At 48.5% G+C, this 16,451-nt stretch overlaps 1 protein-coding gene across 3 annotated transcripts in view; it reads right to left on the reverse strand.

The window, feature by feature from the left end:
* FSD1L (fibronectin type III and SPRY domain containing 1 like) overlaps positions 1-9,419 on the reverse strand; it is a 60,717-nt gene extending 51,298 nt beyond the window's left edge. For all 3 annotated transcript variants that reach the window (XM_066604324.1, XM_066604323.1, XM_066604322.1), the window contains exon 1: positions 9,310-9,419. In XM_066604324.1, the coding sequence (XP_066460421.1) occupies positions 9,310-9,324 (15 nt within the window). In that variant the 5' untranslated portion in view covers positions 9,325-9,419. The remainder of the gene's footprint in view (positions 1-9,309) is intronic.
* Between the last annotated feature and the right edge of the window lie 7,032 nt (positions 9,420-16,451).

A 16,451-nucleotide genomic window follows, 5' to 3' on the forward strand; every position in this document is an offset into this window, starting at 1 on the left:
CGCCCCCTGCAGTTATAACAATTCAGCCACCACACGGCTTAAAGTATGACCATTGTCTGTGTGTATAGCACCCCTCACTCTCCACTTCACCATACCGTGCACATCTCCAGCCCTTTACATTCTGTATCACCCCATTACTTGTAGTATGTAAGCTCGTTGGAGCAGGACCCTCACCCCTATTGTTTCCATCAACTGATCACTATATGTCACCGTGATTTTAGTATTTTTGTCTTTCTGTATCCTCCTGTTTTTGTAAGCGCTGCAGAATATGTTAGTGCTATATAAAGATTATTAGTATTAGTAAGTGGCTTAGACTTCTAATATAGAGAGTGGGCTGGCCAACCCCTTAAAAGGGGCACTAACATTTCACACGACTTCTGCTCATCATTTCTGTAATATACTTGCATTAAACATTTTGTTGCTTTACCACTGTAAATCAGGCTTGAAGTGGCTGCCGCTAGGGGTCTCCCTTCCAGCTTCACTGCAATCCACTCTGTTAGGTACATACCTTCCTTAGTAATAAGGACACAGAGGTTCCCAAAGAAACAGGGGAGTGGTTATCCTTGCAGGCTGACAGATCTGCAGACACTGTGATAGCAATCTCCACAGTTTCTGCCTCTCATGCTGTTACAGAGCGTGGGCATACACACTATAGTGGGATTACTGATTGGACCAGAGTGCATTGCAACATGAGAAGTAAGGGCAAGGAAGTCAGGACATAAACTACTGGCAGAATGTTAGGCAGTGCCCAGTAGTGTAGAGAATAAAAAGTGGTCCTTTTGAAAACTCCCACTGAGAAGCTATAGATCAATGTATAATGGTGGTCCACATCTTTTTCTATTCTCTGGATTGATTTTAATGGCCTGTCATCTTGCTCTGCCCTGGTAGCAGAACTCCAACCCATTTGTCCAGGGGGGGGGGTTAAATATCAGGAGACTACACAAGGGTCCGTGTCTTCTATTTGGAGCAACTCCTTTAAAATGTTGAAACTTTTCATAAAGGGGTTCATTCAGGATTAGAAATAATACAAATAGACAATGGTCTGTCTACTATTGCAACTCAATCCCTATGGGCAACAGTGGAGCTATTTTTTTTTGGGGGGGGGGGGGCACAACCTCCTTTTTTATAATGCTGGACAATGCTACATCAGGTTCTTCTAAAGGGGTTACCGGTTACTGAACAGCACTGCAGCAATAGCTCTGAGAGTCTTAGGACAAGCAGGGCAGTACTTACCTGTCCTCCGCCGCAGGGATCCAGCAATTTTGGCCTACCGTCCTCCCGGTGATGGTTGTGGAAGAAGGCATCAGCAGAAGTCGTCTGGTTGGAGCCAGAGGCCGCAGCATCTCCGTTCTGGACTCCTGGCATCATGGTGTCTGGAATGAGAGTGCTGATGCCTGGAGAACGGGCGGTGATGCTGTTGCGTCTGATTGGCCTCAGCAGTCAGGTGACTTCAGCTGACGATATCAGCCACAACAATCACCGGGAGCAACAAAGACGGAACCCCCCGGCAAAGGACGGGTAAATACTGCTGTTTGTTATGTTAAGACACTTGGAGCTATTGCTGTAACAAACAACCCCTTCAATCAGTCCTTCGTTTTCCATTTGTTTGGCAATTTTTTCTTTTAACACACATTTTTAATAACAGAAGTTGGGCCCCCACAGAGTAGATGGCACTGCCAGTACAGTAAGGGTCTATGTGACGTTCGATGTCGGACCCCCAGAGACTAGATGGCACTACCAGTACAGTAAGGGTCTATGTGACGTTAGATGTCGGACCCCCACAGAGTAGATGGCACTACCAGTATAGTAAGGGTCTACGTGACGTTAGATGTCGGACCCCCACAGAGTAGATGGCACTACCAGTATAGTAAGGGTCTATGTGACGTTAGATGTCGGACCCCCACAGAGTAGATGGCACTGCCAGTACAGTAAGGGTCTACGTGACATTTGATGTCAGACCCCCACAGATTAGATGGCACTGCCAGTACAGCAAGGGTCTACGTGACGTTAGATGTCGCACCCCCACAGAGCAGATGGCACTGCCAGTACAGTAAGGGTCTACGTGACGTTCGATGTCGGACCCCCACAGAGTAGATGGCACTACCAGTACAGTAAGGGTCTACGTGACGTTCGATGTCGGACCCCCACAGAGTAGATGGCACTACCAGTACAGTGAGGGTCTACGTGACGTTAGATATCACACCCCCCACAGAGTAGATGGCACTGCCAGTACAGTAAGGGTCTACGTGACGTTCGATGTCGGACCCCCACAGAGTAGATGGCACTACCAGTACAGTAAGGGTCTACGTGACGTTCGATGTCGGACCCCCACAGAGTAGATGGCACTACCAGTACAGTAAGGGTCTACGTGACGTTAGATATCACACCCCCACAGAGTAGATGGCACTGCCAGTACAGTAAGGGTCTACGTGACGTTAGATGTCGGACCCCCACAGAGTAGATGGCACTACCAGTATAGTAAGGGTCTACGTGACGTTAGACGTCGCACCCCCACAGAGTAGATGGCACTGCCAGTACAGTAAGGGTCTACGTGACATTTGATGTCAGACCCCCACAGACTAGATGGCACTGCCACTACAGCAAGGGTCTACGTGACGTTAGACGTCGCACCCCCACAGAGCAGATGGCACTGCCAATACAGTAAGGGTCTACGTGACGTTCGATGTCGGACCCCCACAGAGTAGATGGCACTACCAGTACAGTAAGGGTCTACGTGACGTTCGATGTCAGACCCCCACAGAGTAGATGGCACTACCAGTACAGTGAGGGTCTACGTGACGTTAGATATCACACCCCCACAGAGTAGATGGCACTGCCAGTACAGTAAGGGTCTACGTGACGTTAGATGTCGGACCCCCACAGAGTAGATGGCACTGCCAGTACAGTAAGGATCTATGTGACGTTAGATGTCGGACCCCATACAGTAGATGGCACTGCCAATACAGTAAGGGTCTACGTGACGTTCGATGTCCGACCCCCACAGAGTAGATGGCACTGCCAGTACAGTAAGGGTCTACGTGACGTTAGATGTCGGACCCCCACAGAGTAGATGGCACTGCCAGTACAGTAAGGATCTATGTGACGTTAGATGTCGGACCCCATACAGTAGATGGCACTGCCAATACAGTAAGGGTCTACGTGACGTTCGATGTCCGACCCCCACAGAGTAGATGGCACTGCCAGTACAGTAAGGGTCTACGTGACGTTAGATGTCGGACCCCATAGAGTAGATGGCACTGCCAGTACAGTAAGGGTCTACGTGACGTTAGATGTCACACCCCCACAGAGTAGATGGCACTGCCAGTACAGTAAGGGTCTACGTGACGTTAGACATCGCACCCCCACAGAGTAGATGGCACTGCCTGTACAGTAAGGATCTATGTGACGTTAGATGTCGGACCCCATACAGTAGATGGCACTGCCAATACAGTAAGGGTCTACGTGACGTTACATACTGGACGCCATAGGTGCGAGTCAGACCACTTATACATGTGCAGTCAGACAATACAACAACCCTATAAATGTGACATTCAGCACCATGATTTGTTAAACTTTTATGCTATTTAAGCTGCGTTGCTTTCTTTTTTCTACAGCGGCCTGACCTTAAGTGCCCAAGGATAACCATATTATATATATATATATCCGGCTCCCATCCTTCCTCCTTTATTTGTAGGGGCCCCTCTTAATTCTTCCAACATGACTGCTGATCGCCCATCCCTACCCGATGCACACTTTGCATTAGTAGACACTGAATGACAGGTGAGAGCTGGCCAATCAGAGCAGCTTATAATATGTACCACCAGTGCTTGGCGGATATCTACTAGTCTAAGAATCGCCACGCCCGTGTCTCAGAATGAAGAGGATCCCAAAAAGAAGCGAGTTGACAGCAGGTAATATCACCCACCACCCTGAGCGTTTGTCCTGGGACAGGAGGGGCGCTATAAAGAGACTCGGCCACCTACAGTTAGCACTATAAGCTAATGGGCTAAGAGTAGGTGACCTGCGGAGTCCGGACGGACGTGCCAGGGCTCGCTCACACAATGACGTGCATACTTGCTCCAACCCAACCATCCGCATACACTTCCATGCATGCCAGCCTAATTCGCACCAGGACTGCGCACGCCGCAATTTGTTTGCGCATTCATTTTCCACATTGTGCGAGAGACACAAATTAAAGTCAGTGTGAAAGTTGGTAGTGCGTAATACGCCGCAGCACCCACTCATGTGAGAGCCGTTATACTTACCTCTCCCGTAAGTACCCCGCTGTCAGCGCTGGAAGCCACCAGGTAGTCCGCCTGTCCTCATTTTTTTAACAGGTTAAGTGGCAGCAGAGCTCACACCTGGGGAACAACAGGGGAGGCAGGTATAAAGGCTCCTGCACACTGGTGAGGGCTATAGCGGGTTGGTATTCACGGCCCGATAATCGCCCTCGCAGTCCTTCTGAAAACCCCTGGATGTGAGGCGATTATACAAGGAAACGATTCGCATCCCTACGGGGTTCCCTTCATCTCCACCCCGGCTGTCACAGTCGCAGCAGGGAATCGCGATGTTCCCCCATTGTTTTCATTTGGGCCAATGTAGCTGCTGCCAGCCCCATTAACCCCTTCCCGCCCCATGACGTAAGGGTACGTCATGGGAGCAAGGTACTCCCCGTAAAATGACGTATCCTTACGTCATGGGGATAGCGCAAGATCATAGCAGATCTCGCGCTATCCCGCAGCGGGAGCCGGATGTCACTAGTAGCCGGCCTCCCGCTGCGACAGCGGGGGGCATTGGAGATGCGCCCCCACCCCTGCTGTTAACCCCTTCCCTGCCGCGATCTAAGTGTTCACAGAGGGAACGCGTTCCCTCGGTGACTCCAGACGGCTCTCGCGATAACATCGCGAGAGCCTGGCTGGTTGTCATGGCAACAGGACGCCAGATATCAGCGTCCTGTATTGCCATAGCCTGTGATCGCTATAGTAAGCGATAAGGCATGGCAGGAGAGAAGTCTTGCCAGGCCTTATCGTAGCGATTAAAAAACTAACTTTTAGCATTTTGCCTGCCAAAAAACGCAATGAGTGATAAAAAAAAATGTGTGTACCCCAAAATGGTACCAATAAAAACTACAGCTCGTCTCGCAAAAAATAAGCCCTCACAGAGCTCCGTACATAGAAAAATAATAAAAAAAGTTATAGGACTTTGAATGCAGTGAGTTTAGAAAAAAATAATTTCCAAAAAAGGGTTTTTATTGTGGAAAAACCTAAAAAAAATAACAAATTTGGTATCGTTGCAACCGTACCGACCCGCAGAAAAAAAATGTATTGTGTCATTTATGCTGCATAATTAACGCTTTAAAATAAACCCCAAAAATCTGTCAGAATTGATGCGTTTTCTCTCCCTACAATCATAAAAAAAAATAATAAAAGTTTTACAATACAGTGTATGTAACCAAAAATGGTAGCGATAAAAACTACAGCTCGCCACGCAAATAACAAGCTCTTATACGGCCGCGTCGACGGAAAAATAAAAAAGCTATGGCTTTTGAAAAATGGAGATGAAAAAAAACCCAAAAATCGTTTGGTCCTCAATGCTAAAATAGGCCATGTCATTAAAGGGTTAAAAACATGTGGTACAGGCTGAAGGAATCCCCTGCCACAGCCATCACAGCCGTGGAAGGAGATCGCGCTGTTCTCTGTGGGGCCGGTGGCAGCAGCGCCGGCCCTGATGAAATGAAGGGGGCTGGGGGAGATCGCTGAAGGACTCCTCTGCTGCAGCCGCGGCAGGGGATAGTCATGTTCTCCCATTGGTTTCAATGGGGCAGACACTGCTGCCGCCGGCTCCATGGAAAGCAATGGTCAATATTGCCAAAAGAAAGAACATGCTGCGACTTGTTTTCAGCACCGCATCACATCGCGGTGACATGCAGGAAGACACTGCAGATGTGAATGAACCCGTTCAGATCTGTGCGTCTCGCAACGCACAGATCTCGCACGATTTAATCGCCAGTGTGGAGGCGCCCCAATCATTGAAGTACGGTCTTACTGTATGTCTCATGGATAAGGAGAAAGGTCTTAGACCGGCCTCATCTAGACCAGCGCCTGTTACTGGAGCAGAACAGCGGCATCAGTCCTGGTGGTCCCTACTGCAGGACATCACCTTCTCAGAAACGTGCCTATCATTAACAGGACTCACAAGGCGGACTGGGAACACAAAGTGACCTTAGAATAAATATACGGAGTGCCTCATGCTGTAAGTGGGCCAAATCCAGCAGCAAGCGGGCCAAACACACGTAGGCAGGAGAAGGCATACCTCCAGCCACGGCCACCTTGGCGGTAGGAGGGCACAGGCGAAGGCGGCATGCATAGCTCGTCAAACGTTTTCTACAAAAACTGCAATTCTGAGGCTGGGGATTGGCCACAGCAATCATGTGACATGGCTGTGCGCTAGCAGGGGGACAGGAGTGATGCATGCCGCAGCAGCTGGGAGGCGAGTAGGCAGCTATGTTTTGCCTGCACTACTACACACACTGCAGTCTGATACAATATGGCGACACTTGATGTGCGTTCTGTAGATAGTTTGCAAGGTCTCTATCCCATCAACATGCGCAATTGATGAGCACACGGTGCCTGCACTGCATATCGGTATATTATTGGATGATATATATATATATATCCTCCACATGGCAGTTTAGCGTCCATTATCATGATGTCCATATCAGTGGGGGACAGAGGTTATCTGAGGGCTTCAACATCAAAAATGTGTTAGGAGGCAAAACCAACCAAAGCAGAAGGACTTCAGGCCCATTTAGACAACAATTATCACCCTAAAGGTCTTTTGTGCGATCACCTTGCGCTCCCAGCGGAGGATGCAGAGCGGGGTGTCCCCACTTGTTCTCTGCATCCAGCTGTTCCCCACTCCGGGCACCTAACTGTCATACAGCCGAGCGCTCCCAGCAGTGTCCCCGCTTGTCTTCTGCATCCAGCTGTTTCTGCACGGAGCGCCCGGCTGTTATACAGCCCAGCGCTACGAGCGGGGTATGGAGAACACAGCTGGACCGCTCTGTTCTTTATACCTCGCCTGTCATCACGGAGTGGGATACAGCTGAAACAATAGTATCAGCTGTATCCCGCTGTGAACTCCTGATAAGGCTGATCGGTCTCTTTCAGCATGCTGAAAGACAACGGTCAGCGACTGCTTAACGAAAACTGCACAATGTCAGCGTAGTCACACACAACGATTATTGGTCAAAAGACGGCTTTGAGCAATTTTTGAGCGATAATCGTTGTGTCTAAAAGAGTCTTTAGAAAACCCGGCTGAGATGGAACAAGATATATATATATAGATATATAGATATATATATATATATATATATATATATATATATATATATATATATATATATATATATATATATATCTATATCACACCTGCAAAATGTGACAACACAAAACCATTTATCTCAATGGTTTCGTTTTGACTAGCGCTCCAGAAAACATGGACCGTGCGCCATCTTTGTCGCACGCAGTGAAGGGGGAGGGGGACTGATCTTTCAGTATTTGGGGGGGGGGGGGTTGCTTGCACAGAAAAAAAAAAAATCTTTTGACAGGTTCCTGCGCTAATACGCTCTGTATCAGCGAGCGCATCTGGTTGTGCCGCTAAGGCCGGTGTCACACGAATAGATTTCTATTGCCGAATCCGCAGTTGGCGTCAGCATGGAGGAGGTATGTGAAAAAAAAAAGTAATTAAATTGCTTTTTCTTTCACACAGAAACAAATTGCGTAAAATTATATATATATATTAGCACACGCTATTTTGCTGCAGATGGCCTCCACTGAAGTCCATGAAAGCCGTCCAACCGGCAGCCCATACACAAATGACACAGCAGACGGGCTGCAGGCACCGGTGTGATCGCCGGCGACGGTGCGGGACATACAGATATTTAGACCGTCAGCGAGTCACCCAGTGGTTGGCTGCGCCCAGCCGGAATGTTACTGTTTTTACCAAATCCTAAAAATCCCCCCCCCCCCCCCTTCTCTATTAGGCGGCCTCACGGGGGGGGGGGGAGGGCTGGGCTCGGGCACGCAGAGTCTGCGCTTCCAAAACGCAAAGTACAGCAGCCATTGACTTCAGTTGGTTGGCTCACACGGCGCTCCTCCTGGGCATTTTGATCACACGACTCCCCCCCTAATCGCGGACGCACTATCCTCCTGCACAGAAGGAGTCCCCCACAGCAGTCCGTGCGGACGCACAGACACGCGTGTAGCACGCTCGGGGACGCTGCATAGAGACCGGCAAAAGATCACAACTGCAATTCAATAACCAGTTAGCCATTTCAAAGGGCGCCCATTTTTGTCCGGCGCACACACGCCTCGTGTACAGAAACAGGACAGTGAGATACGCTGACGGGCACGCAAAGAAGGATTCTTACCGCAATAACGTTACACTCACTCGCACACAAATACACATCCGCTCGTGTGAAGGGGGCCTAACAGGGCTTACCAAGCAGCAGCAGTCCGTACCGGTGTACACCGGGATCAGTGCGGGAGCTGCAGCTCCGACCCCATGTAGTGGCCGCGCTCGTAATTCCAGGTGCAGCTCCCATTGATTTCATTACGAGACGCTTCGTAGGGCCAGGAGACTTTCCCCTGACCGCGGGGTATGCCGGCACCGACAACCTGGAAGACCCCCTACCACAAACCGTATAAACACGATGACGGTCTGATTTGGCGCTGACCGTGTCGCACCGCCAGCGCATGTCAGAAAATAAATTATTGTAATGATTTAGCCATTTTTTTGGACCCGCCTGTCCGCAGCTACTCTACCTCCACCCGCAGGCCGCCTCGGAGCCCCGAAATGATAGCCGTCGCTACCCACGTCACGCCAAGTAAGCCACGCCCACACTGCACCCATTGTGAGCGACAAACAAATTTTAAAAACATGTTTCCGGCGATTTCTTGGTATTTGACGACTACGAAGCAAGTGGCTCGTGTGCCATCCAACAGCGCCAAGCGGTGCCCACCCTGCAGCGCTTGTTATACGCAGCGGGCACCACACAGGGCATCATTAATGATTGGGTGGCCTATGCAGATGCCCAGCAGCACCACCACCATAACAGTGCCCACTCATCCATGCAGGTGGGCACCAGTACCAGGGGGCACAGAGGATGCCACCACCACGCCCAGCATCCCTGCACACAGCCTCCTCCCTCCCACCAGCCATTGTCCCTGCAATGAATGAACAGCCAGCAGTGCGCTATGGGGTGAGCCGGGCGGGGGCGCCGCCATCAGCACGGAGGCCGGAGCTTACTTTCTGCGTGTCCATGGCCGGCTGCACCGGAGGATGGGAGAAGCAGATAAAGGAGCGGACTTGTGCGGACCAGCAGCCCCGCCCCTCCTCACAGGACCAGCCAGGAGCAGCGAGACGTGGAGGACCGAGGTAGAGCGGCCCTGCCGGCACCAGCGAGTGCGCACACACTGAGGACAGACAACGCCCGCCGGAAGTCACTTTGTCTCGGCACTTCCTGCTGTCAGCAGGCAGGCGCTTTCTCTGGATTGTCTTTCTTGCCGCTTCTGGTGGCTAATGACATTTACCTGCAAGGAAAAGGGGGACAATTCCTGTTAGTTATAATACACGGATTTGATGTTAAGCCACGCCCTCTGTGCCCCCTCTTAGTTCTCCACTGTGTCGCCTGTGCTTCCCTCAAATCCCTCACTCACCCTCCAGCCGAGCGCCATTCACACAAGTCTGTGTCTGTATTTTTTTTTTAGGTTTGCGTGGTCATAAGCGTAATTCTGTAATGTTTTTGCGCTACGGACAAGGCTTTTTTGCGTGCATCCGTGTGTTTTACTGGACTCTATTTCTGCTTGCACGGTTGCAAACAAAGCACTGACTGAAATGGCTAATTAGTTCCAGATGTGTTCTTGCAGCGGAATTGCGCAGTGTTCCACGCATCTCCTTACGTATATACCGTCCCCCAGTGACCTTTATGAGGATTTTCACTACACAAAAGATAGAGCGTGTTCTATATTTTTTGCACACACAAAATACACGCATATGAACGAACCTGTAGAAAGCAATGGGTTCTATTCACCGTATTGTGCATCTGCGTGACGCCACCCTTACGGACTGTATAGAACACCATTGGCTTGCATTGGTGTATTCAGATGGGAGGGGTTTTTTGCGGACCGGTCAAGTAAAACAATCACATTTTAGTCCATATTTACAGACCTTAATTACCCATTGAAATCTGTGGCATCACATAAAATGCTGCCATTACACAGAGCGGCACGGATACCCACAAGGTTGTTCTGCCCATGTTGCCAGGAGACAAGAAATATCACCCATTGAAATCTATGGGATCGTGTAAAAACGCAGCAGATGCACAGTTATATGCGTATTCACTGCGATTGTTACACGTGTCTCCAGGAGACAGTAGGGAAACTGACAGCAGTTGGGCCTTTTGCGGGGTTTTTTTTTTTTGGCATGTAGGAAAAACATGATGAATACAGATGCAGTATGGATATAAACGCATATACACACAATGAAAACCATGCATTTATCACAGAACTAAACGGCATATGCCCGCATAAGTGATCCCTGAGGCTGAGCACATCATCACCTCTCATCCCCACCCTGATCTTGCAGAGGTGTCTGGCTTCCACCTTTCCATCCTGCTCCTACAATTCTTGGGCTTGAACTGTGTATCTATCCGCTGACATCATTATGGATAGATAAACTCTTGAACGGCAGGGGTCACAACAGGGGCGGACATGGAACTCATTGGGGCACCAAAACAATAGAGTCCAGGAAAAATGCAAAGTCCTACATTTGGGCAAGAAAAATTAAAAAGCACATGCAGAATAGGAGGAATTGGGCTAAGCAGCAGCACATGTGAAAAAGACTTGGGTATACTAATAGATCATAGACTGAACATGAGTCAACAATGTGATACAGCAGCCAAAAAGGCAAACACAATTCTGGGATGTATTAAGAGAAGCATAGTCTAGATCAGTGTTCCCCAACTCCAGACCTCAGGGACCACCAACAGGTCATGTTTTCAGGATTTCCTCAGTATTGCACAGGTGATGTAATTATTGTCAGTGCCTCAGACATTGCCACAGGTGTTCTTACTATAGGAGATCCTGAAAACATGACCTGTTGGTGGTCCCTGAGGACTGGAATTGGGGACCCCTGGTCTAGATCACGTGAGGTAATTATCCCCCTCTACTCTTCCTTAGTCAGACCTCATCTGGAATACTGTGTCTAGTTCTGGGCACCCCACTTTAAAAAAGACATAGACAAACTGGAGCAAGTTCAGAGAAGAGTTACCAAGATGGTGAGCGGTCTGCAAATCATGTCCTATGAGGAACGGTTAAAGGATCTGGGAATGTTTAGCTTGCAAAAAGAAGGCTGAGAGGAGACTTAATAGCTGTCTACAAATATCCGAAGGGCTGTCACAGTGCAGAGGGATCAGCCCTATTCTCATCTGCACAAGGAAAGACTAGAAGCAATGGGATGAAACTGAAAGGGAGGAGACACAGATTAGATATTAGACAGTGAGGGTGATCAATGAGTGGAACAGGTTACCACAGGAGGGGGTGAGTTCTCTTTCAATGGAAGTGTTAAGTGTTCAAACAGAGGCTGGACAGACATCGGGGATGATTTAGTGATCCTGCACTGAGCAGGAGGTCGGACAAGATGACCCTGGAGGTTCCTTCCAACTCTACCAGTCCCTCTCCCACACCAAAAAGAAAATTCTATTCCATAAAACAGCTTTTCTAGCGCGGTGGGCTTAGATACAGCGGCTCGGCTCTGAATAATACATACACCAACTTATAAATACCAGTTCTATACAGTGATGGTGATTACAGTGCAGTTTTAAGATGATGGAAGGAGTTTCCCCACTCCTTTTAATAAAGTGTTTGAGTAGCCATTGCAGCTCAGACGGCTGTCGAAGTTAAGCCCCGCCCCAGGCAGCGGCACGACCAGGAGAGAGAGAGAACTGACAGAGGCGCTCCAAGTGCCAAGAAAAGGAGAAGAATAAACAGTTACAAAAGATCCCACACTCCAAAGTGTGTGGATAGAGGAGTCATAGAAATTGTGTCAAAGTGAGGGGTTCGCCTCCTTGGTGTGTGGGATCTTTTGTAACCTGTTTTTCTCGATTGCGGCCGAGGTACAGGCGTACCTTTGATATCTCACAGGCATTCTGCAGACTTTTCAAATGCCATATGGAATTTAGTGGTGGAGCTAACAAACGCTACACTACTAGAAAGGCGAAGTAGGACCAGTGGTGCCGCGGCCTGTCCACACCAGGTGAGTAAGTTTTTAGTCAGAACACTACTTTCTTTATTCACCTTCTCGCAGTGCTGTCCTAGACTAATTGAGAAAAGGACAGGAGGTTCTCCGAGCACCAATAAGGAGGCCCCGCTCCATTTGTGACATGAGGCAACACACAGTGTGTTAGAGGAGAAGACGAGGCCTGTTTTGAGCCAGACAGGTGATATATTTACTGAAGGTGTGATGCAGTATAAAGACTCTTAAAGAGTCCAGCTGCCATGGAAAGAAAGGGCAGCAATATAACCAAACTATGGGGCGCCCAGGAGCCTCGAACATGACAGAGTGGGTGCAGCACATGCCTGTTGTAGAGGCTGTTACAGCAGCCGTAGAGAGTGAGTGGGGGCCAAGTAAAGGTACGTTCCCATGTAGTGGAAAATGGTGTAGATTGTCCACAATGCACAATCCCCACCAAATTCTGCATCAAAACTGCTACTAAGGCCGGCTGCACACGGCCGTGACGGGCTCCGTCACGGCGCTCCCCCAAAGACCCCAATACTTACCTCCGGATCTGGAGTCCCACATCCCGTATTACGCGGCGGAAATCCGTACGTGGGAAGGAGCCCTAAAAATGAGCCAAAATCAGATTTTGAAGCGGACTTTGATGAGGAGCTGCAGCAAATTTCACCCTTTGAATTGAAAACCAAAAAAAGTTGCTTAAATTGAACAAGACACAACTATAACGGCAGAGAACAGCGAGTTCCCGCTGCTGAACAGTCAAGAGTCCGAGAGATGCAGAGGCTGATCTGTGTGAACAAGCGGTGACTCTGGAGGGAGAAGAAAGAATGGCTGAGAATTGACAGACCGTCATGCGATCAAAACCTACGATACCGAGGGTACTGGTAGAGGATATTGGTAAATACATGATGAAAGGTTAATTACTAAAAGGCCGCCTTCACACGACCAAATTACTATTGTGGAATCGGCGACCGCATGGAGGATCAGCAGCAAATCGTACGCAGTGAAAGGCATGTAAAATAGTTTTTTCACTCATATTCGCGGCTACGAATTGCATATTCCGCGAGCGAAGGAAAAATCACAGCATGCTCTACTTCACTGCCGACTCGGCGCGGACAGCCTCCATTAAAGTCAATAGAGTCTGACCCGCAGCCCATTCGCAATTACCAGTTGCGTATGGGCCGTGGGTACCTGCATCATGACTCGGCGTAGGAAATGCAAAAATTGAGAAAAAATCTGTACTGCGCAGGACAGATGGCGAGCTGCCATGGTCATGCGCAATGAAGAAGCCACAGGTACGTGGGGTCACCAGCAGGCTTCACAACCAGAATCCGATCCGGTTGTGTGAAGCCGGCCAAAGGCCAGTTGTATAAGTAGCCATTTGCTGTGTTGAAATATTGGTAGTAAAATGTAACCTCCTATTACCTGCCTGCCTTTATTATACACACCTGAGGTTCGGTTAATTATAATATTAATGAGTGAATGGTGCTGAATGAAGGTCCTACCCCTGACACTATACACGTGGGTTTCATCCTCATTCTACTTACGGTTTCTGGTAACTTTGGGGGCGCCCCCCCTTGGTATGGTTACATCATCATTCTTTCTTCTCCTCTGCATGCACTTGCAGTAACTCCTGTTGCAGTATGTGCGGTAGTCTGACCGGCATCTCTCATCTTAGTAGCTGGCTAGGTCTGTCTTGTTTTAATTGTGCTTGTATTTTTTATTTTGCTGCATGTTTATAAAAGTTACGTAATCTCTCATTTTGGGTGTGTGCTGTCCTTTGTGTAGTTGGTTTGAGTCTATAATTTAATGTCATCCTGCTGCACCTCTGTTTTTACTATGCAGTGGTACCCATCATTTACATTGTTTCATATACAGGATGTGGCCTAATGGGGGCCTCATATGTGTCTGCTCATCAAGCACAAGTTATTCTAAAGGTACTACTAATCCCCTATAGAGACGACTTCACCTTTGTGGGAACTACTTGTAATTATTAGGAAATTATAGTACCAGCGTTTCCAGTGGCACAATGCGCCACTTACTGATAGAATATAGTGAAAGGGATTGGAGTTGTAAGCAGTTGTAATAGATCGCTCTGCTACATGCATGTCAAACACACACACAGCTCTGCTACATGTGCATCACACACACAGCTCTCTTACATGCACACGTCACACACACAGCTGTACGACATGCACGCGTCACACAGCTCTGCTACATGTGCGCGTCACACACACAGCTCTGTTACGTGCGCACGTCACACAGACAGCTCTGCTACATGGGCCCGTCGCACAGACACAGAGCTCTGCTACATGCACATGTTACACACACACAGCTGTGCTACATGGGTGCATCACACAGACACAGAGCTGTGCTACATTGGTGCATCGAACAGACTTAGAGCTCTGCTACATGTGCATCATGCAGACTCAGAGCTCTGCTGTATGCGCATAGCACGTACACATATACAGCTGTGCTACATGCGCATGTCACACAGACAGCTCTGCTACATGGGTCCATCACACAGAGACAGAGCTCTGCTACATGCGCATGTTACACACACACAGCTGTGCTACATGTGCGCATCACACAGACACAGAGCTCTGCTACATTGGTGCATCAAACAGACTTGCTACATGCGTATCATGCAGACTTAAAGTTCTGCTATATGCGCACAGCACGTACACACATACAGCTATGCTACCTGCACATGTCACACTCACACAAGAATCTCTGTTACCTGCACATGTCACACACACACACGAATCTCTGTTACCTGCACATGTCACACACACACAAGAATCTCTGTTACCTGCACATGTCACACACACACACACAAGAAGCTCTGCTACATGCGTTTGTCTCACACACAGAGCTCTGCTATGTTGCAGATTGCCTATCAACCCATGCCTGTGCAATTGCGCTTTTTCTTATTAACACGCCTTCTCCAAGAAACAATGTAATAAAAAGCGATCAAGAAGTCGTATGTAGTCCAAAATGATACCAATAGGAACTACATGACGGCCCACAAAAAAAGATCCCTCGCACAACTAGGTCAACGGAATAATTAAAAAGTTATAGCGGTCAGAAAATGGTGGCAGAAATTAATTTTATTTTTTCCTAAAAATAGTTTAGATTTTAGAAGCACGGAAAAAAGAAAAAAAAATCTGGTATGGTAGTAATCGTACTGATCCTGCGAATAAAGTTATCATGTCATTTTTGCTGCAGTGTGTACATCATAGAAACAAGACCCCGTCCCCCCAAAGATGGCAAAATGTCGCGATTTTTTCCCTTTCACTCCACTTAAAATTTTTTTTAAAGTTTTTCAGTACAATAAGGGCTCCTTCACACTGGTGATTGCAATATCGCCACGGGAAAAATCACATCAAAATCACAACTTTTTCCCGTGATTTTTGAGCATCACTGCTGCATTTCCTCACTAAAACATCGCTGTCGCTCCCAATTTTCTCATGCGTCTTAAGGCCTTAGTCACACGGGTGTTTTTTCCCGCGATTTGCGGATCGCATGACGGATGCACATCCGCAAATCGCGTGACCAAGGCCAAAAAAAAAATTAAATAAATAAAAAATCGCCCGAAAAATCTGCTCCTAGCCGCACTTCATTAGAAATGGGCCGGAGCTGTCCAGTGCATTGAATTCAATGGAGCCAGCAATACAGCCGGCTCCATTGAAAGCAATGCGCTGCGGGCGAGCGCGGGATGAATTGTCGGCCCTGCAATTCATCTAGAAATGTGTTAAAATAAAAAAAAAAAATGTATACTCACCTTTCCGCTGCAGCCGGAGTTCAGCCGCGGCCGCCGGCAGTTCTCCCGAACTGCTTCTCTGTACTATTCAGCAGCCGGGGCTTTAAAATCCCCGCCTGCTGAATGAGCTGCCTCTAATTGGTCACAGCCTGACCAATCAGAGGCAGCTCTCACTCACACACCCATTCATGAATTCATGATTGGGTGAGTGATTGCTGCCTCTCATTGGCTCAGCGGGACCAATCAGGGGCAGCTCTCAGCCCTTCCCGACAATTCATCCCGCGCTCGCCGGCAGCCCATTGCTTTCAATGGAGCGGCTGTATTGCCGGCTCCATTGAATTCAATGGGCAAACATCGTTCTTCTCTGCCACAGCTGTTACAGCTGTGGCAGAGG

Source organism: Eleutherodactylus coqui, chromosome 5, assembly GCF_035609145.1.
Source record: "Eleutherodactylus coqui strain aEleCoq1 chromosome 5, aEleCoq1.hap1, whole genome shotgun sequence".
In the NCBI taxonomy this organism is placed as follows: domain Eukaryota; kingdom Metazoa; phylum Chordata; class Amphibia; order Anura; family Eleutherodactylidae; genus Eleutherodactylus; species Eleutherodactylus coqui.